The sequence below is a fragment of the Megascapheus bottae genome, chromosome 7, assembly GCF_031878675.1.
Source record: "Megascapheus bottae isolate mThoBot1 chromosome 7, mThoBot2.hap1, whole genome shotgun sequence".
NCBI classification, from domain to species: Eukaryota; Metazoa; Chordata; class Mammalia; order Rodentia; family Geomyidae; genus Megascapheus; species Megascapheus bottae.
The window spans coordinates 71282018-71308563 of record NC_143515.1 but is presented as its reverse complement, the minus strand read 5'-3'; the positions used below and the strand labels follow the sequence as shown (position 1 = coordinate 71308563).

General features: G+C 37.1%; 1 protein-coding gene and 1 long non-coding RNA gene across 4 annotated transcripts in view; one reads left to right on the top strand and one right to left on the bottom strand.

Moving 5' to 3' along the window:
* Ldah (lipid droplet associated hydrolase) overlaps positions 1-24045 on the bottom strand; it is an 84083-nt gene extending 60038 nt beyond the window's left edge. Inside the window, exons 1-3 of one of the 3 annotated variants that reach the window (XM_090337385.1) lie at positions 23979-24045; positions 16403-16558; positions 12865-13008 (exon numbers count right to left, since the gene is read on the bottom strand). In XM_090337385.1, coding sequence (XP_090193511.1) covers positions 12865-13008; positions 16403-16556 — 298 coding nt within the window. In that variant the 5' untranslated portion in view covers positions 16557-16558; positions 23979-24045. Of the gene's footprint in view, positions 1-12864; positions 13009-16402; positions 16559-23602; positions 23624-23766; positions 23920-23978 lie in introns of those variants that run through there. The other 2 variants (XM_090337386.1, XM_090337387.1) reach the window with 2 other exon arrangements.
* A 65-nt stretch (positions 24046-24110) lies between these two features.
* The window catches only part of LOC150061045 (uncharacterized), a 29528-nt gene continuing 27092 nt past the window's right edge, over positions 24111-26546 (top strand). Inside the window, exon 1 of the long non-coding RNA XR_016536184.1 lies at positions 24111-24176. This is a non-coding gene — a long non-coding RNA (uncharacterized LOC150061045). The remainder of the gene's footprint in view (positions 24177-26546) is intronic.

The following is a 26546-nucleotide window of genomic DNA, read 5'->3' as shown; positions in this document are numbered from 1 at the left end:
TTACTCTTTATCTATCTCCCCCCCCACAGCTCTCTCCCCCTGTCACTCACTCACTCTTTCTTTCTTTTGGCACTAGTCCTGTTTGAACTCAGAAATCAGGCTTAGGTGCTGACTCTGAGCTTTTTTGTTCAAGTCTAGTGCTCTACCACCAGAATCATAGCTTTCTGGTGGTGGATAAAAGTTTCACGGGCTTTCCTACTGAGCTGACTTTGAACTGTGATTCTCAGATCTCAGGCTCCTGAGTAGCTAGGATTACAGGTATGATGAGCTACTGGCACCTTATGCTTTAGATAAAAACCCTATAATAACATTGTATTATTCAACATACATATATAACTAAAATACAAAAATGAGTAGAAGTATTTACTCCAAATTTATGATGGAACTGGAGATAGAATAAAAAAGATGGAATTTCACTATAATATCTCATATTATGTTAACAAAAATGTTTAATTATGGCACTGTTAAGTCAATTGTATATAACTGAATTTGGATTGTTATATAATTGTATATGCTATAAAATGATAAAAAAAAGAAATGCTTTGATATTCTTTCCCAAGATATTTTAGCCATTGTGGGGGAAGGGCTAGAGTCATGGGGCTTGAACTCTGGGCCTGGACGCTAACCCTGAGCTATTTAGCTCAAGGCCAGTGCTCTACTACTTTGAGCCACATCACCACTTCTGGTTTTCTGGTGGCTAATTAGAGATATGAGTCTCACAGACTTTTGTAACTCAGGCTGGCTTTGAACCTTGATCCTCAGATCTCCGCCTCCTGAGTAGCTAGGATTACAGGTGTGAGCCACCAGTGCCCCACATTTTACCCCTATTTTATAGGTAAAATCACTATTCACTTCATTATTACTCAACTGGAATGCAGAAGCAACCAGGGACTTTTTGGGTTCATGCTAAATAAGGTTCAGTATAACAGGCAGATGATAACTGTGGTCTTTAATTCCTCATGCTTAATTTACTGGTCCAAAAGCTCTTATATAACTTTCCCTAGAGTTTATTAAGCTGACATGAAAGTATATTCTCATAGTCTTGACTCATCTGGATCCAGATTCTTAAATGCTTAATTTGTTCCCTGAATCTGAACATTGGCATACCTCTGCTATCTCTGAAAGTATGATAGGCATTCTATTTAAAACTGCTATCTTAAAAACAGAAAAGGAAACCTGCTAACCCCAATTACATATATCATAAAGTAATATTTAATTAACATTTTCCAATCAGATGGTAATACAAAGGATAATCAAACCAGGCTTTCTACGTGAGTAACACAAATGATCTGCTGAGGGCTCCAAGAGAAGAAATGAGGGACATGGAAGAGATTCAGCAAGAATAGCAAACTACTTAGCAAACAAGAAAAACAAGACATCACCCGTAGGACATACTATTTTGAAGACGTGGGTATCTTTGGTTATGAATACAGAAATTAAGATTGTCATTAATCAATGGGGATGTATGCCATCCTACTGACTGAGGAGTCTAGACTGTGGGATGTGAGAAGGCCTCTAAGGCCCAGCCATGGTCTGCTCTGTGGTATAGGGAGGAACTGCTATTATGACACTTCCTAGTACATGCAACTAAAAAGGGGAATTTGGGTTTTAAAATGTAATTCATCTGGCTGGGAGTTTGGCCTACTGGTAGAATGCTTGCTTAGCATGCACGAAGACCCAGATTCGATTCCTCAGTACCAGAGACATAGAAAGAAGCCAGAAGTGGTGCTGAGGCTGAAGTGGCAGAGCTCTAACCTTGAGAAAGTCGAAGGACAGTGCTCAGGCCCTGAGCTCAAGCCCTGGGACTGGCATGCATAAATAAATAAATAAATAAATAAATAAATAAATAAATAAATAAGAAATAAAATGTAATTCATAGACACTGGCTACTTCAGCTAGAAAAGGAATTTATTTAGAAGATACTGAGCTTTGTAAAAGTACTCATTAACATTCAACAAGACAGGACATATCCTGGACCACAAATGAAAAGGCAACAAACTTTAAAAGAGTTGAAATCATTAAGTGTATGTTTTTCCACCAATAAAGAAAACAAACGAGAAAGCAATCACAGAGAGGCAAGAGGAAAACTTGCAAAAAATCAGATATGAATACTATTCTTTTAAATAACTCATAGTGCAAAGGCAAGATCTCAAGAGACATAAAAGATACTGTCTAGAAGCAACATAACATATGTATCAACATCTGTGGGACACAGCTCAAGTACTAAAGAAGAAACATTTATAGAAGAAACATTTAAATAAATAAATTAAAAGAGGAAAACTCTGCCACCAACAATCTAAGCTCTCACTTTAAGAACTAGTAAAAAGAGTAATATGTAGGCTGAATACTCAGTATCTAAAATGCTGGGAAACAGAAGCTTTCAAGAGTTCTGATTTTCTCCTCCTGTGGATTGGAATTTTTGCACAGACTTTACCAACTGAGAAAAATCATGTAGAAATCTGGAATCTGAACAGCTCCTTAGTTCTTCCTATTCTCTTCTCTGGGGTTCTAAGAATGTGCTGGATTCCTGGTTTCTTCTCTAGCTCTGCCTTTTGTTTTTTTTTCCCCGCCTAGAAACTTGTTTCCAATTCTAGTGACTATGGGTCCTGAGATTTTCCTGTTTGTTTCTTCTTGTCTTGGGCTCATCTGTCATTCCATCTATTTCTCCTGTCAGTCCCATTCTTGGCAAGAAAAAGCCTCTATCAGTTTCATTCTCTTCCTTTCTATTACTAGAACCACATATAACCTAGCTGGTTGTCCTTAATCCTTGATACATCCTTTTAGACCTTCTAGAAACTACAGCTGCTGCTGGCACTGTAGGGGCCCTTAGGGATGATACCTCTAGGTGGCACTGTTTTCATAGAGAGCAAAGAATTCAGGCTCTAATTACTGCCATTAACTCAAGAGCATATTCAAGATCACTCCAAAAGGCAATAAACATACTTAAGTAGTTAGAAGAACTTAAAACAATTCACAGGAATCCAGAAATACAACAGATTTTTTTTAAAAAACTTGTTTTATTCACTTGTGCTAAGTTGGGAAGACCTAGGGCAATGGCTCTGAAAATGTGATCCCAGGACTGGCAATGTGAACATTATCTGGGAACTTGTTGGACAATTCTGTACCCACCACAGATCTATTGAATCAATAACTCAGAGGGTGACCTTTTATATTTTAATAAATCATGTAGTGAATCTTGAGGCATACTGAGGTCTGAGAACCTCTGATCTAGGGTGACTTCTTTAGTCTGTTTAAGTTGCTATTTATATTCTGCTCATTCTGTTCTTTGCATGTGCAAATAGTTACTATGATAGCTGAAATTGTAATAATTGAGAAGCTGTCTCTTCAATGGATATCCTTTCTCATCAAGGATGAGATGTAATAATGTAGGAATAAGATCTGTTAGTTACTCACCATTAAGAATCTTAAGTGGGCCATAAGTGTGGACAAGGGGTAGAGTACATGCCTAGCATGCATGAATCCCTGGGTTCAATTCCTTGGTACCACATAAACAGAAAAGGGTAGCAGTGGTGCTGTGGCTCAGGTGGTAGAGCACTACTTTGAGAAAGCCTAAGGTCAGTTTCCAGGCCTTGAGTTCAAGCCCCAAGACTGGCAAAAAAAAAAAAAAATTAAAAAAAGAAGCTTAAGCACACAACAAGAAGAGGGATTTAACTTCACTGGGTATCTTGCATCACTCATTACTTTTCTGTTCTCTTGTCCTTGAATTATCTCTTGTTTTGTCAGAGTTCAGACAACAGGCCAGTATAGCTGGCAGGTTTTGGAACTCTGCAAGAGTTCTATCACTGAGATATCTATCCCCAGTTAAGAACAATTCTTTTAGCCCCAATTTTGCAAACACAACAAGACTGCACAACCATTATCTCTCATCTCTTTTGCTGAACCTTGGATATCGCATATTGTTACAGTATTTCACCTGGTTATCTGATATATTGTATATATGTGTATTTGGTTATTTGAAATTGGATAGGGAAGGGGGAAAACAAGATGAGGGGTGGGGGTGGGGGAGGGAAATGGGGACCAAGACATGAGAAAGGTATCAATGTATGTGAAGTAATGCACCTTCTATCTGGTAACTATAATATGCGCCTTCTATTAATTACAATAACAAATATGAAGAAAAAAAGGACTGCACAACCATATTTTAAACAGATATAAATTTGTTGAGAAAAGAAACACTATGGTACCCTTAAGAATATTTCAACCAATGGAACAGTGATATGCACAAGACAATATGTTGGAAATGAACTCTACAACTTGGGGTAGGGGTGGGGGGAGGGAAAGTGGGAGAAAAAGTGGGAGTAACAATGTCCAACAAGAAATGTACTCACTACCTCATGCATGTAAATATAATCTTTCTGTACATCACTTGACAATAAAATTAAATTAAAAAAGAAAAGAATGTTATCTCATTCTCAAATAAAGGATCACATTCACAGCTCAGAAGTATGTATTGTAAATCTCGGTGCTTAATTGTTGCTCAACATATTTTCTGAATAAATCAATGGAAGGAAGATTAAGGTTAATCACATCAATAAAGGAATTTTTCTGTTAAAATACTTGTCAATGCAAGAAACACAACAAATCAGAGAAAGGCTGGATAAGTGGGACTGCATTAAACTGCAGAGCTTTTGTATGGCAAAGGACATAGCTAGTAAATTAATTAGGAAGCCTACAGAGTGGGAGAAAATCTTCACCAACCAAACAACGGACAAAGGCCTCATATCTAAAATATATCAACAGCTCAAAAAATTGAATCACTCCAAAACTAATCTCCAAAGTAACAATCATCCCATTAAAAGATGGGCCAAAGACTTAAAGAGAGTCTTCTCTGAAGAAGAAACAAAAATGGCCTATAGACACATGAAGAAATGTTCAACATATCTGGTCATAAAAGAAATGCAACTCAAAAAAACTCTAAGATTCCACCTCACTCCAGTTAGAATGGCCAGGATCAGGTAAACTAATAACAGATGCTGGAGGGGATGTGGCCAGGAGGGATCACTACTACACTGTTGGTAGGAGTGCAAACTCATTCAACCACTATGGAAAGCAGTATGGCAGTGCCTCAAAAGATTAAACATAGAGCTCCCCTATGACCCAGCAATCCCACTACTTGGCATTTATCCAATCATCTAGAAACAAGGTCATACTAAATCCACTAGCACAACAATGTTCATTGCAGCACTATTTACCATAGCAAAGATATGGAACCAACCTAGATGTCCCTCAGTTGATGAGTGGATCAACAAGATGTGGTATTTGTACACAATGGAATTCTATGCTGCTGTCAGAAAGAACGACATTGCCCCATTTGTAAGGAAATGGAAAGACTTAGAACAAATCCTATTAAGTGAAGTAAGCCAGACTCAAAGGAAGTTAGGCTCAATGGTTTCCCTCATTTGTCATAATCAGTAGAAACCTTGGGCTCTCCTAGCAGAGATTTGCAATAGAGCAAAACCTTGATACGTAAGGCCATATAGTATGCCGCTAAATGAAAGGACCTCTAGGATATTGAAACAAAAGCCATATAATCAATGATTGTTGTCCTTAATGTACTATGTTATCTCTCATCTTTTTTGCTGTCCCTTGGTTATCTCATATTGTTACAGTATCTCACTTTGTTACCTGATATATCGGATATATTTGTATTTGGTTATTTGAAATTGGATAGGGAAGGGGGTAAAACAAGATGAGGGGTGTGGGTGGGGGGGAGGGAATTGGGGATCAAGACATGTGAAAGGGATCAATGTATGTGAATTAATGTACCTCCTATCTGGCAAATATCATGTAACCCTTCTATTAATTACAATAAAAATATATATAAAAATACTGGTCAATGGCTTTCAATGGTAATGGCACAAATAAAATATTTCATGAAGCAAGAAAAAAAGAATATTTCACAGCAGTGTATCTGATGTATTTTATTCGTGTTCATAATATTTTAATGTGACTGTTGAAATAGGTTTTATTCTTTTTTTTCCCCCCAGTTGTGGGGCTTAAATTCTGGGCCAGGGCATTGTCCCTGAGCTTTTTAGGGACACTGGGAGGGTAGGCCACCACCCTACCATTTGAGCCACAGCGCCACTTCCGGTTTTCTGGTGGTTAAATGGAGATGAGATTTTAGTGCCCAGGCTGGCTTTGAATCTTGATCCTCAGATCTCAGCATTCTGAGGAGCTAGGATTACAGGTGTGAGACATGGTGCCTGGTGAAATAGGTATTTTTAATCAAGGCAACACACAACATGTGTATTCAGTTTTACTTCACTATCCCTTTTATTTTTTAAATTTATTATTATTATTGTTATTATTATTATTATTTTTTTTGCCAGTCCTGAGGCTTGAACTCAGGGACTAGGTACTGTCCCTGAGCTGCTTTTGCTCAAGGCGAGTACTTTACCACTTGAAGCACAGTACCACTTTTGGCTTTTTCTGTTTATGTGGTACTGAGGAATCAAACCTGGGGCTTCACGCATGCTAGGCAAGTACTCTAAGCCACATTGCTAGCCCTTTACTACCCCTTTTAAAATATTTTACAGGTAGGTAATCAATATTCACTCATTTTTTTCAAAATATACCCTTATTTAAATAGAAAGCATTTTATTAAATGAGAATTTTTCACTGCTGCAAAACAGGAGAGCAATTAACTTTTGTACATTAATCTTACATTCTGTGGTACATTTTTAATCACTTATTAATTCCAATTTTGGTGATGGTGATTTGGAATTTCCTATACAGACAATTTCCTATGTTGTTGGTGAACTAAGATAATTTTATTTTTTCCCTGATAATCTTTTACCTATAGGTCTTATAACCTAGGCAGGCATTCCAGTACAATGTTGAATGGGACTAATGTGAAAGTTAGGAGGTATGCATCTATTTTCTCACTGTTAGGTATGAAGTTAGCTGTGGATTTTTTAGAGACTTTGTCAAATTGAGTAAGTTCCTCTTTGATTTCTGAGGTTTTTCATTTGGTCATAACTGTGTTAGATTTTGTTAAATGCATTTTCTATAGCAATTGAGGCTATCATATGATTTTTTTCCCTCTTTGACATATTTATGTGATGGTTGATTACATTATGTTCAAATGATGAACCAGTTTTACACACCTGTAATAAATTTCATTTGACTGTGATATATAATTTGTTCTATACAATGTTAAAAAGAGGTATTAGTCTATAGTTTTCCTTTCTTTTTAGCTATAAATATTTATCTGATTTTGGTAATAGGATAAATGTTGGTTTCAAGGCCTGGGTTAGGAATTGTTCCTTCTGCTTCTATTTTTCTGGAAGAGATTATAGAGAATTGGTAAGATGTTTTCATTATTATTCATTTTTATTTAGTTATTTTTTATTGTAAAGATGATATATAGAGGTGTTTCAGCTACAAAGACAGGTAATGAGTATATTTCCTTTTTAGAATAGTGTCACACCCCACACTCCCTCATTTTCTTCCTTTTTTTTTTTTTTTGCCAGTCCTGGGGATTGACCTCAGCCTGGGCTCTGTCTCTGAGTCGCTCTGTGCTCAGGACTAGTGCTCTACTACTTGAGCCACAGTACCACTTCCAGTTTCTTCTGTTTATGTGGTACTGAAGAATTGAACCCAGAGCTTCATGAATTCTAGGCAAGCATTCTACCACTAAACCACATTCCCAAAACTCTTCCAATATTTTCCCCTCTTACCTCCCTCCCATCCAAGCTGTATAGTTCCTTTCCAATAAAGCATCTAGTGGGAATCACTGGATGTTTTCATCAAATGGTTGGTAGAATTCAACAATGAAACCATCTGATCTTGGTACTTTCATATTTAGAAAGTTATTAATTACTGGCTCAATTTCTTGTTTTCTTGATTTGTAATCAAATTAAAATCATACTAAAATCAGATCTCAAGCACTTATCTGATAACTGCTTTTTTTTTTTTCAATTACTCAGTACATTTCCATTTCTTCTACTCCTCGGTCCTCAGAAACCACGACACAACTCTATTTCTTTGAGGGAGACCTTTTAGGATTCCATATACAGTAAGTGAGATGATATGGGCTTTTTTTTTTTGGTACTATTGTGAATTGAATTGCTTCTCTCTCTCTCTCTCTCTCTCTCTCTCTCTCTCTCTCTCTCTCTCTCTCTCTCTCTCTCTCTCTCTCTCTCTCTCTCTCTTCCTTTTTTTGTGAGTCATGGGGCTTGAACTCTGGGCCTAGGTGCTGTCCCTGAGCTCTTCAGCTCAAGGCTACTACCCTATTCCTTGAATCACAGCCACACTTCCCCTTTTCTAGTGATTAACTGTCTGGGCTGGCTATGAACCTCAATCCACAGATCTCAGCCTCCAGAGCAGTTAGGATTATAGGTGTGAGCCACTGTGCCTGGAGAATTGTTTTTGTTTTTTCTTTTCTTTACAGGAGTCATAGTAAATGCACAGACATACAAGTGATTTTTTTTCCATATTGATTTTGTACCTTGCAACATTACTGACTTTATTTCATTGTTCTAGTTTTTGGAAGTCTGTAAGGATTTCTATACATAACAAGGCTTTGTTATCTGAAAACATAATTGATTAAGTTATCATAGATGTCTTTTACTTCTCCTAATTGTTCTGACTAGGACTCTGAGTACTATATCAAACAGAGGCAGTGAGAATGGACACAATAGTCTTATTCCTGACAGAGGAAGAACTTTCGATTTTTTACCACTGGTTATGTTAACAGTAGGCTTGTCATATATAAAAGGGTGTTGAATTGTGTCAGATGCTTTTTTGTATCCTTTGGGAGAATGAGAATTTTCCTTTCATATTATTTATGGTACAAATTTAATAATTTGCATACTTTCAAATATCTTTGCAGTACAGAAATTAATCTCATGTATTATTTATTCTGCTCACTAATCTCATTTTATTACCTGCTTAATCTCTATGTCAGAGAAGGTAGTAAAAAACAAACAGATGTGAAAGAATACACTTAGAATAAAAAGGCAGTTATTTTTTAATTTTAATTTTTTATTGTTATTATAAAGGTAATATACAGTTACATAAGTCAGGTAATAAGTACATTTCTTTTTGGACAATGTCATCCCTTGAAAATTCCTTCTTAGAATTATTTCTGGATTTTTGTTTCTTTTGAAGGGAACTAATGAATTTTTCATGATCACTAATAGGTCTAATAGTTTACCTCTATTTTAAAGCAGCTAACTGAAGAAAAAGACATTCTACAACAAGAAATGTTGTATGGAAAGTAGGTCAATATTTGGTTTATACCACTATCAGAGTAAGAGCTAACACTAAAGTTGCACAAATTATGTGCCAAGCACTGTCCTAAATGGTTCCTATAACCCACAAAAGGCAGTTATTTTGCTAAGGCTTAAGATATGCACTTCATCATGCCAGTGCCACAGGGGAAAAATAGCACTAAAAATACTGGACAGTTCTTAGATAATTATTTCAGCCTGAACAAAACCTGTGAGCTATTATGCAACGTGTGAAAGACATTGAGAAATTATTGAGAAATCTCATCTCTCTGGGCCAAGACACTGACATTTGTTTAATGCTGAAAAAAAATTAAACATAACTTAAAAATATAAAATTATGATCTCTTTTCAATCTTTAAATTATACAACACATTAATTTTAAATTTTTTCTTATCTATACTTTTCTGTGTTGGCTAAAGTTGTTTTTTGTTTTGTTTTATTTTTTGCCAGTCATGGGGCTTGAACTCAGGGTCTGGGCTCTACCTCTGAGCCTGTCCGTGCTCAAGGCTAGCATTCTACCTCGTAAGCCACAGCACCACTTCCTCCTTTTTCTGTTTATGTGATACTAAGGAATCAAAGCCAGAATTTCATGCATCTAGGCAAGTACTCTACCATTAAGCCACATTTCCAGGCCCAAAGAGTACTTTTTTTTTTATTTGCTAGTCCTAGGGCTTGAACTTAGGGTACTTCTGATCAAAGCTAGAGAACTCTGCCACTTGAGCCACAGCACAACTTCTTTTCTTTTCTGTTTTTTTTTAAAGCTTTTATTTACATTGATTTTTACATTATATTTCAAATATCATGTTTAACAAACAAGTATTTAAAGAAGGGATTCTCTATATACAATCACTGGCACATAGGTTTTAGAACATAATTAAAATTAAGCTGAGGGTTGTATGTCATAGATACATATTAATCTATATAACATCTGGCCTTTTCTGTATATGGGGTACCAAGGAATCAAATCCAGGGCTTCTTGCATGCTAGTCAAGCACAATGTCTCTATGTCACACTCCAGGCCCTTGGCTAAAATTTTGTAATAAGAAAATAACCTTTTAATATATAGTAAAGCTAACCCAGTCTGAAAATAAAATTTACAATGTTATTCACTGGACTTAAAAATAAGTTTAAAACTATCTAGAACTAGATAAAGTGATATTAGTTATCCAATCCAAGTTAATATTAGATTAATAAAGTAATCTTTAAAGGGCACCTAGAAGACTTCACATATGTAATCATATTGTCACCAAATTCAAATTCTAAAATTGAAACAAAAAATTACATTTGATAGAGTACATAGCTAAACTAAAATATAACCCAAACCAGTCTTGTATATTGCATTGCTCATCCACAGAATACAGATTTTGTACATTCAAATATGTTTACCGAAAATAGTCCTTTAAGAATAATCTCATATATTGTTACAGTATCCCACTTTGTTATCTGATATATTATATAGATGTTTACTTGTTTATTTGAAATGGGGGGGAAGGAAATGAGGACAAAAACATAAGAAGGGATGTCAATGTGTGAGAAGCAATGCACCCTCTATCTGGCGAATATAACTATAACCCCTCTATATATTGAAATAATAAAAAAAAGAAACAGGATCTAGGGCCAGAAGTATAGCCTAGTGACAGAGTACTCACCTAGCATGCACAACGCTCTAGGTTCAATTCCCGGGTATCACATACTCAGAAAAAGCCAGAAGTAGTGTTGTAGCTCAAGTGGCAGAATACTGCCTTGAGCAAAAGTGTCCAAGGACATTGCCCAGGCCCTGAGTTCAAAGTTCAGGATGGGCAAAAAAAAAAAAAAAAAGAAAAAGAAACAGGATCCAAGAGGGAAGTAAAACCACCTGTCTCACCTCAGAAAACAAGGAAAACAAGGACATTGAATGTGATGCCTATAAAGAATTTCTGCCTATATTTTAATTTTCATATATTTTCTGTCTTTTTAAAAATTATCAGGTGAGTGAACATGTTATAATTCTAGGTAAAAAGCAGATAATTTGCATGCTAACATTAGTATTTCTTCTGTTTAAGAGCCTTCTAGCAGTCTACCATAGAATCCTAGCTTTTTCTTCAGCTTTCATGGTTCCCCTTAAAAGTAGCCATGCACAGCAGTAACACATACTTCTTCACTCTCACTCTTTCTGTGCTACTCTTTCTGCATGTTAAATCTCTGCATCTATGTCCACCCCCAAAATCAAAACCTACACAACCCCAAACCAACTAAAGCCCAACTATAATAAGGTTAATGGAATTTTTTTTTATTTTTTTTTGGTCAGTCATGGGGCTTGAACTCTGGGCCTGTGTGCTGAGCTCTTTGGCTCAAGGCTATTGCTCTACCACTTGAGCCACAGTACCACTTCTGATTTTCTGGTGGTTAATTGGAGATAAGTCTCACAGATTTTAGTGTCCAGACTGGCTTTGAACTGTGATCCTCAGATCTCAGCCTCCTGATAGCTAGGATTACAGGAGTGAGCAACCAGCCACCAGCAAGAAAATGTAATTTTCACAAAGTAATTATGGTGAGAAAATTACAAAAGGAAGTCCTCATGACTGGCACTAGAAGAGGAATACTATAAGAGGACATAGCCAGAAAAATGAATCTAGGAATCAGCAAGTAGGCACAACATAGTGAACTGGCCTGCATCTTGATATATATATTTTTTTAATTGTCAGGGTAATGTATAGAGGGGTTACAGTTACATTTGCCAGGTAGTAGGTGCATTACTTCTCACACACTGATATCCCCTCTCAGGTTTTTGTCCCCATTTTCCTCCCCCCACCCCTCCCAATCATCTTATTTTCCCCCCTCCCCTTTCCTATTTCAAATAAACAATAAATGTATATACAATATACCAGGTAACAAAGTCAGATACAGTAACAATATGAGATTAACTGAAGGGCAACAAAAGAGAAGAGAAATAACATAGTACATTAAGAACAACAATCACTCAAGATAAAGCTCTTGTTTCCATATCTTAGAGTTCCTTTCATTTAGTCTCATCCTATATGATCTTATGTACCTAGGTTTTGCGCTATTGTGATATTGAGCTAGGCGAGTCTTAGATGTGTACTAATTATTACAAATGAGGTAAATCATTGAGCCTATGATCGTTTGGGTCTGGCTTACTTCACTTAATATGATTTTTTCCAAGCCTTTCCATTTCCTTACAAATGGGGTGATGTCAGTATAAGCGGCAGTATAGAATTCCATTGTGTATAAATACCACATCTTCTTGATCCAATCATCTACTGAGGGGCATCTGGGTTGGTTCCATATTTTCACTATGGTAAATAGTGCTGCAATGAATATCATTTGCACCTTAATCTTGTATTTACTCAATTCTAGCCTATCATTTTGTAAGCTATTTAGCCAAGAAATTCTTCCTTATCAGCCTACAGTGACTTACAACATCTGTTATTCCAGTTTCTTCTCAACTTTATGGTGGGTTTAACTGGTTACTCTTTAGACTGGCATGCTAAAATGTTGCATCATCAGCTCTTCAAGCAGGGATTTTCATTGGCAAAACTCTTACTGTTACTAGTAGTATTTCTAGAAATATGAATGCCTATTCACAATAAAGGAAATAGACGTAACATACCTTCTGGTGATGAAAGTATCGTTTTGTTTGAGTGGGGCAAGACATGTCCAGCATGAGAAATAATCCAAACTGGAAAGCATCTATTAGTCAAGGTATGCAATGCTTTTGCAAATGGTACATAAAAGAAAGCAAAACCTGGGTTACCTAAGAAAAGAAACAAAGTTCTTAGATTAACAAATACAATGAAGTCACAGAAGGTGAAGTATAGACTAGAATACATATTTTTATCTCTCCTCACTGTCCTCTACCTCAAAGTCTGGGAATACAATTTCCAGTGTGGAATTTACTTTAAAAGAAGAAGAAGAAGGAGGAGGAGGAGGAGGAGGAGGAGGAGGAGGAGGAGGAGAAGAAGAAGAAGAAGAAGAAGAAGAAGAAGAAGAAGAAGAAGAAGGAGGAGGAGGAGGAAGAGTAGAAGGAGGAGGAGAAGAAGAAGGAAGAGTAGAAGGAGGAGTAGAAGAAGAAGAAGGAGGAGGAGGAGGAGGAGGAGGAGGAGGAGGAGGAGGAGCAGGAGCAGCAGCAGCAGCAGCAGCAGCAGCAGCAGCAGCAGCAGCAGCAGCAGCAGCAACAGCAGCCGCGGCCGCCCTGAGGACAGTTCTGCTGTGTTACAGAGCTCTAATGCCCTCTTTTTCTTCCACAGTGTGTTCACACTCCCTAGGTGGAAATTCAGGTTTTACATGTAGTACCACTTTCTGAATGTATGATAGCTATTTTCCCATACAACAAGAAGCAATACCAGACTATTCTTCCTTTCAGAAAACTGCTGAGAAATATTTTCTTCATTGAGCAAATAAACTCCATACGACCTTTGACAGACCTTACTTTAACACTACTCTAACTTATGAGAATGGACCATAATCATGATTGACTGGACACAATGACATAATTTTTTACTTATCAGGAAAGAGTTGCATGACCTAGGCAAGAATAGCCTATGTACAAATTTTCAATAGCAATAAGGATAAAAATAAGGAAATAGCAATGCCTCTGTTGACCTTGAGTATAGCTATATTTTTTTCTTACTCTCCTCACTTCCCAAGTTAAGTCTGTGTTACTCATTTCTTAGATACAGATATTCATGTGTAGCATTCTGGTTTGTGCCACCTTAGGATTGAATTTACTTACTAATATAAAGTACAAAGAAATATTCCAAATAAAAGCATTATTTCAAAATAATAATGTCACTGTAGATAATAAACACAACAATATCCAAATGATTTACTCCTTGTTTCTTCCTTGGTTTTCAACTCAGATATGAATTGTTGAATATATTGCATTATGATACGTGAGAAGTTGCTTTGGTTCATGCTATTTGGTCTATATTATTTCAGATAGTTTTGAATAGATTTTCTAATTTTTCCTCCCCAATTATTAGAGGCTTTACTCTGTGTAGGAAGTGAATTAAGGACTTTATGTGCAGAACATTGACTCTAGATTTATCCTGCTAGTATATACTTAATCTCTGTGACAACCAGCCATAGGCAAGTTACTCAGTCTCTCTGGGTTGCGGTTTCTTGCTGGGCAAATTAAGGATTATATTTATGACTACTTCACAGGATCTGTGAAATGAACTAATCATCTTGTAACCTATAAAACTCTTCACAAAATTTCTGGCACATAATAGATGCTTATTTTTTTTTAAAAAAACTATTCCTATTAAGTTTTATGATAATTTGACAGTGGTATTGCATTTTTCATTTGAAAAATCGTCGTAGAAAGCTTCAAAAAATCTGGTAATAACAACCTAGGAAAAATATGTTTTGGCTTTGTATTCCAATTCTTTCAAATAGGCTTTCCTTACTTCTCAGTCCACGAAATGTAACTGTCTATCATAAAGTGCTTAAGCCATAATATTAGAAATCATTCTTGGTTTCTCCTAGCTTTTCACATCCAACTCACAAACAAGTTCTGTGAGGTTAGCCTCTAAATGAATCTCAAACTTGTATACTTCTGTCAGCATCAGTGTTTATCACCTCATATTAGGTTTTCTTTTCTTTTCTTTTTCTTTTTTTTTGTCAGTCCTGGGCCTGGGCTCAGGGCCTGAGCACTGTCCTTGGGTCTTTTCAAGGCTGGCTCTACCACTTGAGCCACAGCACCACTTCTGGCTTTTTTCTATGTATGTGGTACTGAGGGATTGAACATGGATCTTTGTGCATGCTAGGCAAGCACTCTACCACTAGGCCAAACTCCCAGTCTCCTCACATTAGGTTTTCTCCAACACCCTCCTAACATTTCTCTCTACTCTTATTGAGAGAGAGGGAGGAGGGCAGGCAGAGCTCTCCAAACATCAAATCAAAGCAGAGAAGGTGGTTGTTTATTTATTTATTCATTTGTAACAGACCTGGGGAGGAGTAGATTGTCTGCTTCTTTAGTATTTCACCTTATATTAGCCTATTTTTTTCTCCCTAATTAACCTGAAACATATTATGAGGCTTCAAGAAGGGAAGAAAAAAGTATTCTGGAAAAGAATGAAAGTTAACAAGGTCAAGAATTAAGTAATGAGTAAAGGTATCATAAAGCTGAAGCTACTGAAAACATGAAGAATGCATGAGGGAACAGAGGATACAGCAACAGACTCCCAGCTAAGGAAACATCTGTTTTATGATAATACTAGCATTGCAGACCAGTAGGGGAAAAGATTATGTAGTAAATTCTTAAGGGCCAATTAGTAAGCCATTTATTAAGAAGGCTTCTTCAGTTTCTGCTCTTATATTTTGGAAGTGCCAGACTTTAAGATTATAAATAAAAGTGTAAAAACACAAAAATACAGGGTAAAATTGTTTTATAATCTTAGGGTAAGGGAGGGATTTTCCAAGAAAGTCATTAAACCCAGATGTCTTGAAGGAGGAGACTAATAATTCTGATGAGCTTCATAAGAATGAAAACTTCTGTACAACCAAGTAAGGACTGTAAATGAAATGGAAGACAAACCAAGATTCTTGCTATGTATGACAGAGATAACACAGTTTTACTCTATTAAAATAAAGGCTTATGCCAAATCAATAAGAAAAAGATTGAAAACACAAATGAAAATAACTAAGGTTTCAATTTAGGAGTTCATGGAATAAGATCTCCCAGTGGACTGGATTATAAGTAAACATAATCAAATTCAAAATGTAAAAAGCATTTTAAATGATTGCAACCAATCAACTATCCATCTTTAATAGTTAATTGGTAAAAAAATAAAAATTCAAGAATAAACATATAAGGAAGAAGTTTTAGAAAAATGATTGAAAGTTGTAAATACAAAAGAAATAGAAAAAAAGAAATTACAAAACTGAAGATAGTGTACTATCGTCACCTGCCTTGTAAAATTATATACTTACATATAAAAGACAACAATATACCCGATAGAATTATATAGAAGACAAAAATGTATAGAATAACAAAAATGGTCAAGCCACAAAAATATTAAACATGGTTTTACCAATGGGTTGAGTAATTTTATTTCCTTTCTAATTTTTTATAGTTAACTCTTAATAATAACTTTAAAATTAGGACCATTTAGGAGAATTTATGTAATTCAGATTTTTATACTTACCAGGAATAATGACAATAAGCAGTTTAGGTCTATCGATACTTTGCTCATTACAAAGGTCAGTCCAGGGTCCACATTTCAGAACCTGGGTTTCAACTCCACCACAGAGAACAAATTCCTCAAACAAAGGGATTTCTTCCTTGGTTTCTGAGTCCATTTCTAAATAAAGAATTTTTAAAAAGCAATATAAAGGTAAGTAAAATATAAAATCTTGAGTCAAAGACAATACTGAATAAAGGCAATTTTCATAACATCTAAAAGGAAATACTACAGGGCATACATAAGATAAAAAGAATATTCAGATATTCAAGACTATAGGATCAAAAGATGAATTAACCACCACAATCAGGTTCATCACAACATTATTTACCATAGCTAAGATATAGAATCAACCCAGATGTTCTTCAGTGGGTGAATGGGTCAAGAAAACGTGGCATAGGGCTGGGAGTTTGGCCTAGTGGTAGAGTGCTTGCCTAGCATGCACAAAGGCCAGGGTTCAATTCCTCTGTACCACATACACAGGAAAAAGCCAGAAGTGGTGCTGTGGCTCAAGTGGTGAAGCTGTAGGCTTGAGAAAGCCCAAGGACAGTGCTCAGTCCCTGAGTTTAAGCCCTAGGACTAGCAAAAAAAAAAAAAAAAAGAGAAAATGTAATATATATATATATATATACACACACACACACAATGGAATTCTTATCAGAAAGAATAATATTGCAACATTTGTAAGGAAATGAAAGACATGGAAAAAATTACATTAAGTGAAATAAGCCAGAGTGGAAGAAACAGACTGTATGCTGCACTGCTTCCCTCACTAGTGGTAACTAGAAAGTGCCTATAAACCTACATGTAAACACACTGAGTGCTTAAAATATATATACACGCACTGGGACGTGAGAGATTATATAGGACTCTAGACATTTACATACTGAGGCCAAAGGAGAATATGCATAGGAGTGACTGACAAAGGCTCAATAGCTATGTGCAGATGAAGCATATAAAATAATGTTCTATGAAATGAACTTCCAGAAAGGGAAACAAGAGACATTTTTAGTTGCCATTGTTGCTGTGTTTTTTTTTCTTTTCCCTTTGCCTTGTTTGTTAGTCTGTATATGGGAGGGTAAGAGAGGGCACATAAAAGGTAGAACAATGATGAGCAAATCTGGATATCTTATGGGTGGGGACAGGAGGGAAAAACTAGGAGATAGGGCAGAAGGGGAGACATGATTCAAAATGAATTGTATTCATTACTCATTACCACATTCATATAATTATAACTCCTCTGTATATCAACTCTACAGTAACAATAAAAAGACGAAATTAAAACATACAACTTAAAAGTTGTGATCCACATCTTCAGTGGAATAAGAGACCAGATGGGGGCTCAGACTAGCCTCATCAGATTAGCTCCTGCTCCATTCTAAATTGACAAAGACCACGGATAAGTACTTCTTTCTCTAGTGAAAGCTTGGGGGAAAAGTCCAGGATTGTGGCTTGACCTTGTATTTTCTCCAGAAGAGACAAAAGAACAATGAACACATTATACTGATTTCTATATTAATTCTCTTCTGTCCCAGACTGTAAACATATTTTCATGTATTATTGAATTATGTACTACTTATGAATTATATTTTTGTGTATTAGTAAAACATTGCACTATTAAATTATGGCATAAGTAAGCAAAACACCCTCCTCTCCAGGATTTAACATCATGAAAAATGTAGCTCCAAATTACTCAAAGAATTCCTTCACCTATACCTTTGCGCTCTTTGTGTCTGAAGCCTTCAACAGTGAATCTTCTTCCATACAAAAACTCTTGTCAACACTTTACATACCTGTCAAGCTTTTTACCCTCTTAATACTACACAATGCCATGGACCTTTCTAGTTTGCCTTGTCCTTCCATTTAAAGTCCCTTCATACTCTTCTACTCCTAACTTGGCTCATATTTCAGTCTTGAACTTACCTTTCAAGTCTCAATTCATCTGAATCCTAAGGCCTTCCAAACAGAGAGCATGAACTCCAGGTCTCAAATGTATGTTAGTAACCTGATTTGTCTCTATACACCTTTCCATTAATCTTAACTCACTGGAGGTTACAACTTTGGCACAGGCAATCCAGAACATTTATCTGTCTTGTCATATCTACATGATTGCCTGCTTTCAATTTTATCATTACTTACGCAGTTTCCTTTAGCCTTAGCATACTTTTTACAGTTCTTTTTACACAGTAATGTAGCTTTTCTCTTTATCATAGTTTAAGAATGTCTTTGTGTGAAACTATTTGTTTCTGTGTGGCTTCTGTCTCCTGATTTTCAAACCAGATGACATACCACTTAATTGTCTATGCCAAGTGTTCTTTATATATCTTCCCCACCTTGTTTTAGCTTGAATTCTGCTTCCTGGATGAAAGCTTTTATGAGCAACCAAGTTAAAAAATTATTCTTTCTGTAATCTTTTAGCACTTGTCTTTATCTAAGTGGGCAATAGTTAAATACTGTGCAGCTGAGCTTTACTTGGTAAAATTTGTTGCTTATCTCATGCCATATTTGCCCCAGTACCAAAGCCAAGATGCTTATGGGAAGCACCAACTGTCTCTCTTCATATTTAAGGTAAACACAATGTTGTTTAAGATTCATTGAAGTGAGAACTTCCACACATTATTCATGAAAATAGCTTTTAGAAAGCAACCTAACAGTGTGGGCTACTACCAATGTTGAGAAATTGATTATACAAAGGCTACAACTTTTAAGACTGATACATGGAATGCTTTTTACAAAAGAGGAGCTGAAAAACATTAAGTAAACCTAAATGGAGGGATGGCTGAGTATATCATGATAAATCATCTAAAAACATTATACTCATATAATGATTCAATATTGGGGAATAATTAAATAAACTGGTGGCCAGTATAATGATCAAACATGTTTTACCAAGGCCGCTCTGCTGACTTGGTTACCATTTATCTATTTGTTTTCCAATGTTTCTGAGATTTCATTCTTTAGTCTCATGCTCTGTTAATTTTCCATTCTCTTTTATTCCTTTTAGTTTTACTTCATTTTTAGTAAATTTAGGGAGGAAGAAGAAATAAGCATAAATATTCTAACTTCTATGTTCAACAACTGTCCCTATTTAATTTTTCTTAACTAGGAATGCTTAGAAAATGTGGGGCGCCAGTAGCTCAATCCTGTTATTTTAGCTACTTAGGAGGCTGAACTGTGGTTTGAAGCTAGCCTGGGCAGAAAAGTCTCTGAGACTCTTACCTCCAATAAACGTGGAGCTATGGCTCAAGTGGAGGAGTGCTAGCTTTGAGCCCTAAGCCCTGAGTTCAAGCTCCATGACTGGTACACTCACATGTATGCACACATGCACGCACACGTGTGCACACATGCATACACACATACACACACAAAATGCTGAGACATATGAAAAATCCTCACTCAAAAAATGGAGATAACTCAATTTAAATATGTAAACTAAATGAGTGAAAAGTATATCACATTCTTATGTGGATTTCAAGGTGATAATAATAAACATTAATAAAATGTTACTGTAGCCTAGTCTCCAAAATTATCATCAAGAACAGTATTTTGTACAGTCTTCTGACACTTTTTACCATTAGAAAGAAATTTAGATGGAGCTCTTATACATAATGTTAAATTGATAAATTAGAACACCAAGTGCAAAGACAATGACCACATAACACATTCATGCTTATTTCTAATATCTTATAACTTTGAGAAGCCTCAACCCTTAGGAGAATTTGAGCACAGTCTATAAAAACTAGAAAATAAAAATAGGAATTATTATTCTAAAACACATCAAATAAAACAGAACTGGAACCATTCATTTAAGCTATGTATTTATAAAGCATATTTTGCTTCACTCATGTTTCTGACTTCCCCATAGTTATAAAAGCAGCAAAGAAAAAAATGGAAGCATAAGAAACCAAACTCTTCCTTACCTAAAGTTCCAAGGTAATTGAATTGTCCCTTACCATCAGATTAACAAAGAACAATGCATTTCAGTTATATATTGTGAAGGTGTGATGGCCCCACCTTCAGCCTCAGGCTTATTTACATAAGCCTGCCCATTCACTTATGCCTGTAAAGTACTGGAGCTTTTGTAACTCTATGTAGTCTTTTCTCCAATTGGGGTCAATTCTACAATACTTATTTTGTCTTTTATTATAAAATTTATAATGTAAGTATGTACATATTATAGTCTTTGTAATATAATCAGTTGATGCAAACAATAAGGCTGAACAAATGAACAAAAGTATCTGAAGTAGAATTATAAAGATATCTATTCAGCTTCAGCATCCAAATTGTCTGTACTTTATTGTAGCTACTCAGAATTCTGCTTCAACCATGTAAGAAATAGAGATGAATAAAGTTTTAAAGCTTGTGCAAGAATGTCCAGAATCTTCAATTATACATTAAACTGGAAAAAGGGATAAGATAATTTTTCAAAGTTAAAGTACTAACACTAATAATAACTTGTATTATTTACCATACACAGAAGATGACTAAAGTTTCTAAGAGCTCCTCAAATGTTGGAAATTTTATATATTGATATTATCAAATACAAACTTGGCTGACTTTGCAATTACACACACATACACACACACACAATAAACACAGACATAATAAACAGCCTATAAGAAACTAATTTGGCTGGGCACTGGTGGTTCATGCTTGTAATCCTAACTACTTAGGAGGCTGAGATCTGAGGATCTCAGTTTAAAGCCAGATTGGGTAGTAAAGTTTCCTTGAGACTCTTACCTCCAATTAACTACTCAAAAACTGGCTCAAGTGGTAGAGTGCTAGCTTTGAACACAAAGAGGCTCAAGGCCAGAGCCCAGGTCCTCAGTTTAAGCCCCACAACTGACAAAACAACAACAACAACAACAACAACAACAAAAACCCTAACCAACCAACAAAAAACCCCAAACAAATAAAAAAAAACAAAAACAAAATTTGACCATATTTTATTAGTGGTGATTCTACTAAACTCTCCATTAATATCTCACTAACTCAGAATTGTTTGAGAAAATGTTTAAGGCATATGAAATGTGATAGTTTTGGAAGGAATTAAAATCATTTTTTTAAAGAAGATTATAAAAAATATTAAAATTATCGGAGTTTAAAAGCTACCAAAGGACCTAAACAAGAATTGAGGGCAAGAGCAGGAATTAAAGATACAATAACTGAAATAAAATATTGTATGGGCAGATGAATGAATTGAGAGAGAATAGGATCAGTAAACCTGGACAGATCCATGTAATTTACTCAATCTGATTAAGGTGAAAGCAGACTAAAAATAAGCAGTCATGAGGGACATACACAACAATACAAATAATCTAAATTCATATAATCAAATCATATAATTAAAGAAATAAGCCTGTAATCTTCTTAAATTTGATAAATCCAAGAAGCTGAGTACAGATCCAAGAAGTTGAGTAAACCAAATCCAAAGAAACATAAGTTACAGTGTAGTCAACTTCTGGAAAACCAAAATCAAAGAAAATAAAATTTTAAAAGCAGCCAGAGAGAAATAAATAATTTGGTTATCCTCAGATTTCTCATTAGAAACTTCATAGATTAAGGGCCAGGAGTTTGGCCTAGTGGTAGAGTGCTTGCCTAGTATGCACCAAGACCTGGATTTGATTCCTCCATACCACATACATTAAAAAAAAGCCTGAAGTGGTGCTGAGGCTAAAGTGGTAGAGTTCTAGCCTTGAGAAAACCCAAGGACAGTGCTCAGGCCGTGAGCTTAAGCCTAGGACTGGCAAAAAAAAACCCCCAAAACCAAAAACTTCACAGGTTAGAAAAAAGTGGCACGGACTAGAAAAAAATGTTGATGGAAAAGAATTGCCAAGCACAAACCATGTATGATAAAAACCATCTTTTAAAAAATGAAGGGGGACTGGGAGTTTAGCCTAGTGATAGAGTGCTTGCTTAGCATGCATGGAGACCAAGGTTCTAGTCCTTGGTACCACATATACAGAAAAAAGCCAGAAATGGTGCTATGGCTCAAGTGGTAGCCTTGAGAAAGGCCAAGGACAGTGCCCAGGCCCTGAGTTCAAGGCCCAGGACTGGCAAAAAAAAAAAAAAGGAGGAAAACATTCTCATAAAAGGGAAACTAAAATTTCCCTAAATTCTCCCAGCAGAAGGAAAATTATGATTGAGTACGTTTATCTATAATAATGGAATAACATTGGAGTGGGTTAAGGTATCAGTAGAAATAGTGAGTTGCTCTTATAAATTTCTTACATTCTATTTGACAACTGAAGCCAGTTGTTTGTTTTTTAAACAATATCTGTATGTATCTGTAATGTATAGTAGTGCCTCTTACCCAGAGTTTTGCTTTCAGTGGTATTTTACCATGCCAACTGTGGTTTGAATATAAATTTCAGAAATAATCTATAAATTTATCTGCAGCTATCTCACTTGATTCCCTCCAGGGGGTCGGCCCTCCGTCAAGCATATCCTCACTGAACACACTATCTGCCCCTGAGACCCTTAACAATCACCTCAGTGATCAGATCAATTGATATCATAGTGCTTGTGGTTCAAGTAACACTTACTTTGCTTAACTATATATATTATTAGTAGGAAAAAAACAATAAGGCATATTAAACACTTAAAGATAGCAAATTTCTCTTTTCTTGGAATACACTTAATCCTAAATGTCAATAGTAACACTACAAGAGAGAATATGCTGAAAGGGAAATCAATCTTTTTCACAAAGAAAGTCAGTCTGAAGGTTCTGTTATCAAAATACAAAACGTGGAATTCCTTACAGCTTACAGGAAGAGGCTGCAGAAATTCAATTACCTTTATGTGAGAAATGGAAGACACAACAGAGCCATCAGGCACTCCTACATATAGTGACAGAAAGAAGTCTGGAAACAAATCTTCGTGAACAAAACCCATGATTTTTCTTTAAAAGAAAAACTGTTTTGGAGGTTTATTTGGCTACTTTCTCTCCCCTCCTCCCCGTCCCCCCAAATAAAGGTGTGTGCTTAGTACTGATAGTATCAGTGGACTATCAACTGGTGGCCTTTGGCACTCAGGACACAGAACAGGTGTCCTTCCGAGGGACGAAACAAATGAAGGAACCATGGAAGGAGGTGTTTTAACTTGAATCCTGCCTTGCAAGGGGAAAAAGTTCCCAGGGACGCGCGTTAACAACCAGGGTCTTACCGGTAAATGAATAAAATAAAATAAAATAGGGGGTGTGCGAGGTGCCCGAGGCTCAGAGCTTCTCTGGCTACATTCTGGTCCCTCCCAGCTCCGTCCAGTGTCTGGCGGGCTGGGCCGACTCTCCCAGGGAGGGCATCGTGGAAAAGGACGCCGGCGGGCCGCACCTGAAGCGCACCGACATGTCGTGTTCCAGAGGTGGCCGCGCCGGCCCGGGGGGCTCCGAACACCCTCAGGCGAGGCGGCGCGGGCATTCCCGCCGCAGCCCGAGGGCACGAGTCTCTCCGCGGGGAGGCAAACAAAAAGGAGACCCCGCGTGCCAGTCCACACACCGCGCTTCCCTGGGCAGCCACCCACGACGCGCGGAGCGGTACCTCACCTGCCTGCCCACTGGGCAGCCAGCTACCTCTCCCAGCGCGTCCCGAGGCTTCTTCACTCGGCCCCGGAACTCCCGCCCCCCTACGACGTCATAGCCCCGCGCCGCGCGCCGCGCACGCTTCGCGGAAGTTGACGCCTTTCGGACGCGCGGCCGGAGGGCGGAAGGTCGGGGAAGGGGACCTTCTTACCTCAGGATCAGGTACTCGGTGTAGCGGGACACCGCCCGCCCGGAGTGTGTAGAGCTTGTTTTTACTCCTCCTTCTTCTCTTGTTGGAATTGTACCTGTCTCCTATCGGCTGTGGTCCTTCATCTACACAACCTTCCCTGTCTCTTACTCGTTGTCCGCTGGGTTTTATCTTTGGTGCAGCCCCCTTCTACCCCCCGCCCCCCCACTCGCCGTTGGTTCTCGGTTGACCTTGGCTTTATTATGTGGCCTTGGCTAAATGTGACAATTTCAGAGGGAGTTTTAACGTAGCGCATTTAAGCCCCCTGTAGACAGAGGTTATCTGGTTCCCTGCACGTTGTGACTCTCGTATCCTCAGCATCCGGCAGATCGTCTATGATCAGCACATCCCTGTTCAAAGCCGTGCCTTAGTGAAACGTGGCTGCTTTTTTGGTCAGATGGGCGAATCCTCAGTGCTTCTACTCATACGTGGAAAACAAGTTTTGCCCCTTTTGTATTTCAGGATCCCCCAAACACCAACACCCAACCAGGCCTGGGAATTAGATGAATAAACCTCTGTCACTTCTTTTCTTTGCTCATTTCGACTTCTTAAATGAAGCAGGTAACACTTGATGAGTTTAGTCATTCATGGGGTTAAGAGTTTTTCCTGAAATGACTCCTCTTTATTATAGTAATTCAAGAAGGTTGGGATTAACAAGTGACTGAAGTGTCACATGGTTACATTATGACATTACATGATAGGTTCAAGTTATTGTCCTTCACACTGATACATAATTCAATATGTGTGCAAAATTCCCACAAACATCGCTTTCACTGACTTCAGTTCTTGCCTACACATCTGTGATGTATTGTTTCACATGGTTTATGTCTGTTTGCGCTAGAAACAACTAAAAAAGTTTTATATTCTAAAATGAATATTTTTAGACTGGTAAGTCACTCAGTATTATCTGTATCCATACCATAAAATGAGGCACAGATAAATTAAGTACCTTGCTCCAGGTCAGTTGGCAGAACTAAGTTCTCCTATTACATGTTTGGATGTGTGTGTGTGTGTGTGTGTGTGTGTGTGTAAATGTATACTGTGTATGTTCATGTATATGAACACAATTATGTGTATATATGTATATCTATATGTCTATGAACTACTTGACATTACTTCTGAATTGTTCTTCATGTCTACCTTTGCTTACTATTTTTTTTTTGTCAGTTGTGGGACTTGAACTGTGGGCCTGGGTCTTATCCCTGAGTTCTTCAGCTCAAGGCCACTGCCCTATCCTCTGATCCACACAGCCACTTCTGGTTTTGGGTGATTAAGAGTCTTGGACTTTTTAGTGCCCAGGCTGGCTTTGAACGGTGATCTGCAGATCTCTGCCTCCTGAGTAGGTAGGATGACTGGCATGAGCCACCACCCCCAGCTTTTGCTTACTATTTTTGGAGTGCACATGCTCTCCCTTATAAAGTTGTTATCCCTTTGTATATACTATTCTCTCTGCCTAGATTACTGTTATTCTTTGCCTTTCCATTCTACCTTCTCTCCCATTAGTGGACTCTCAACACATGATACAAGACTCACTTCCAAGTGGCTTTTCTTGATATCCACAGGTCTCCTCTCTTATATTCCTGTGTCACCATTAGCATACTTTCTGTCTCTAGGACTACACTATAAAGTCCTAGAAAATAAGCATTGTTTTTGTGTTCTGTACATATAGAATTGGTTCTGAAGATGTCAAAGATGATCTGAAACTATTTTAAAGGACTTCACTCAGAAATGTTCATCTCCCAATCCAAGGGTAGGAGTGCACTCTGTCCTCTATACACAGTGAAAATGAGATTTGAAAAACATCTGGGAACTGAGACCCTCCATTTATCTGTTGCATCAGTTCTTTGATCCATAGGCTACAGGAGGCTTTTATGCAAGTGGTTGAGAGGAGTGTGCTGAGAGACCTGAATTTATCTGGCACATAATCCAGATAAAATGTGTGAGGAAGTTTTCATGTATATTATGTAGATATGAAATGTGTCCTAGAAGCTGATATATTAAAGGCTTGGTCTTTTATGCATCAGTGTTTAGAGGTAGGAAGATGATTGAACTGGGAAAGTCCTAACATTACTGGACAAATCCATTGATGAGTTCATATCTGAATGGAGGCAGGCCAGGGTTGGAGGAAGTAGGTTACTGATATGTGCCTTTGAAAAATATATTTTATCTCTGGCTTCTCACTTTCTGTGTCACTCTCCTCAGTCATCATGACACGAATAGCTTCCATCTACCATTTACTCCCTTCCCACCCTGATGTTCTGCCTCAACAGCCTGTAAGCCAGGTGGACCCTGAATTAAACTTTTGAAACAGTGAGAAAAAATTGAGTGTTTTCTCTGGTAGGTTG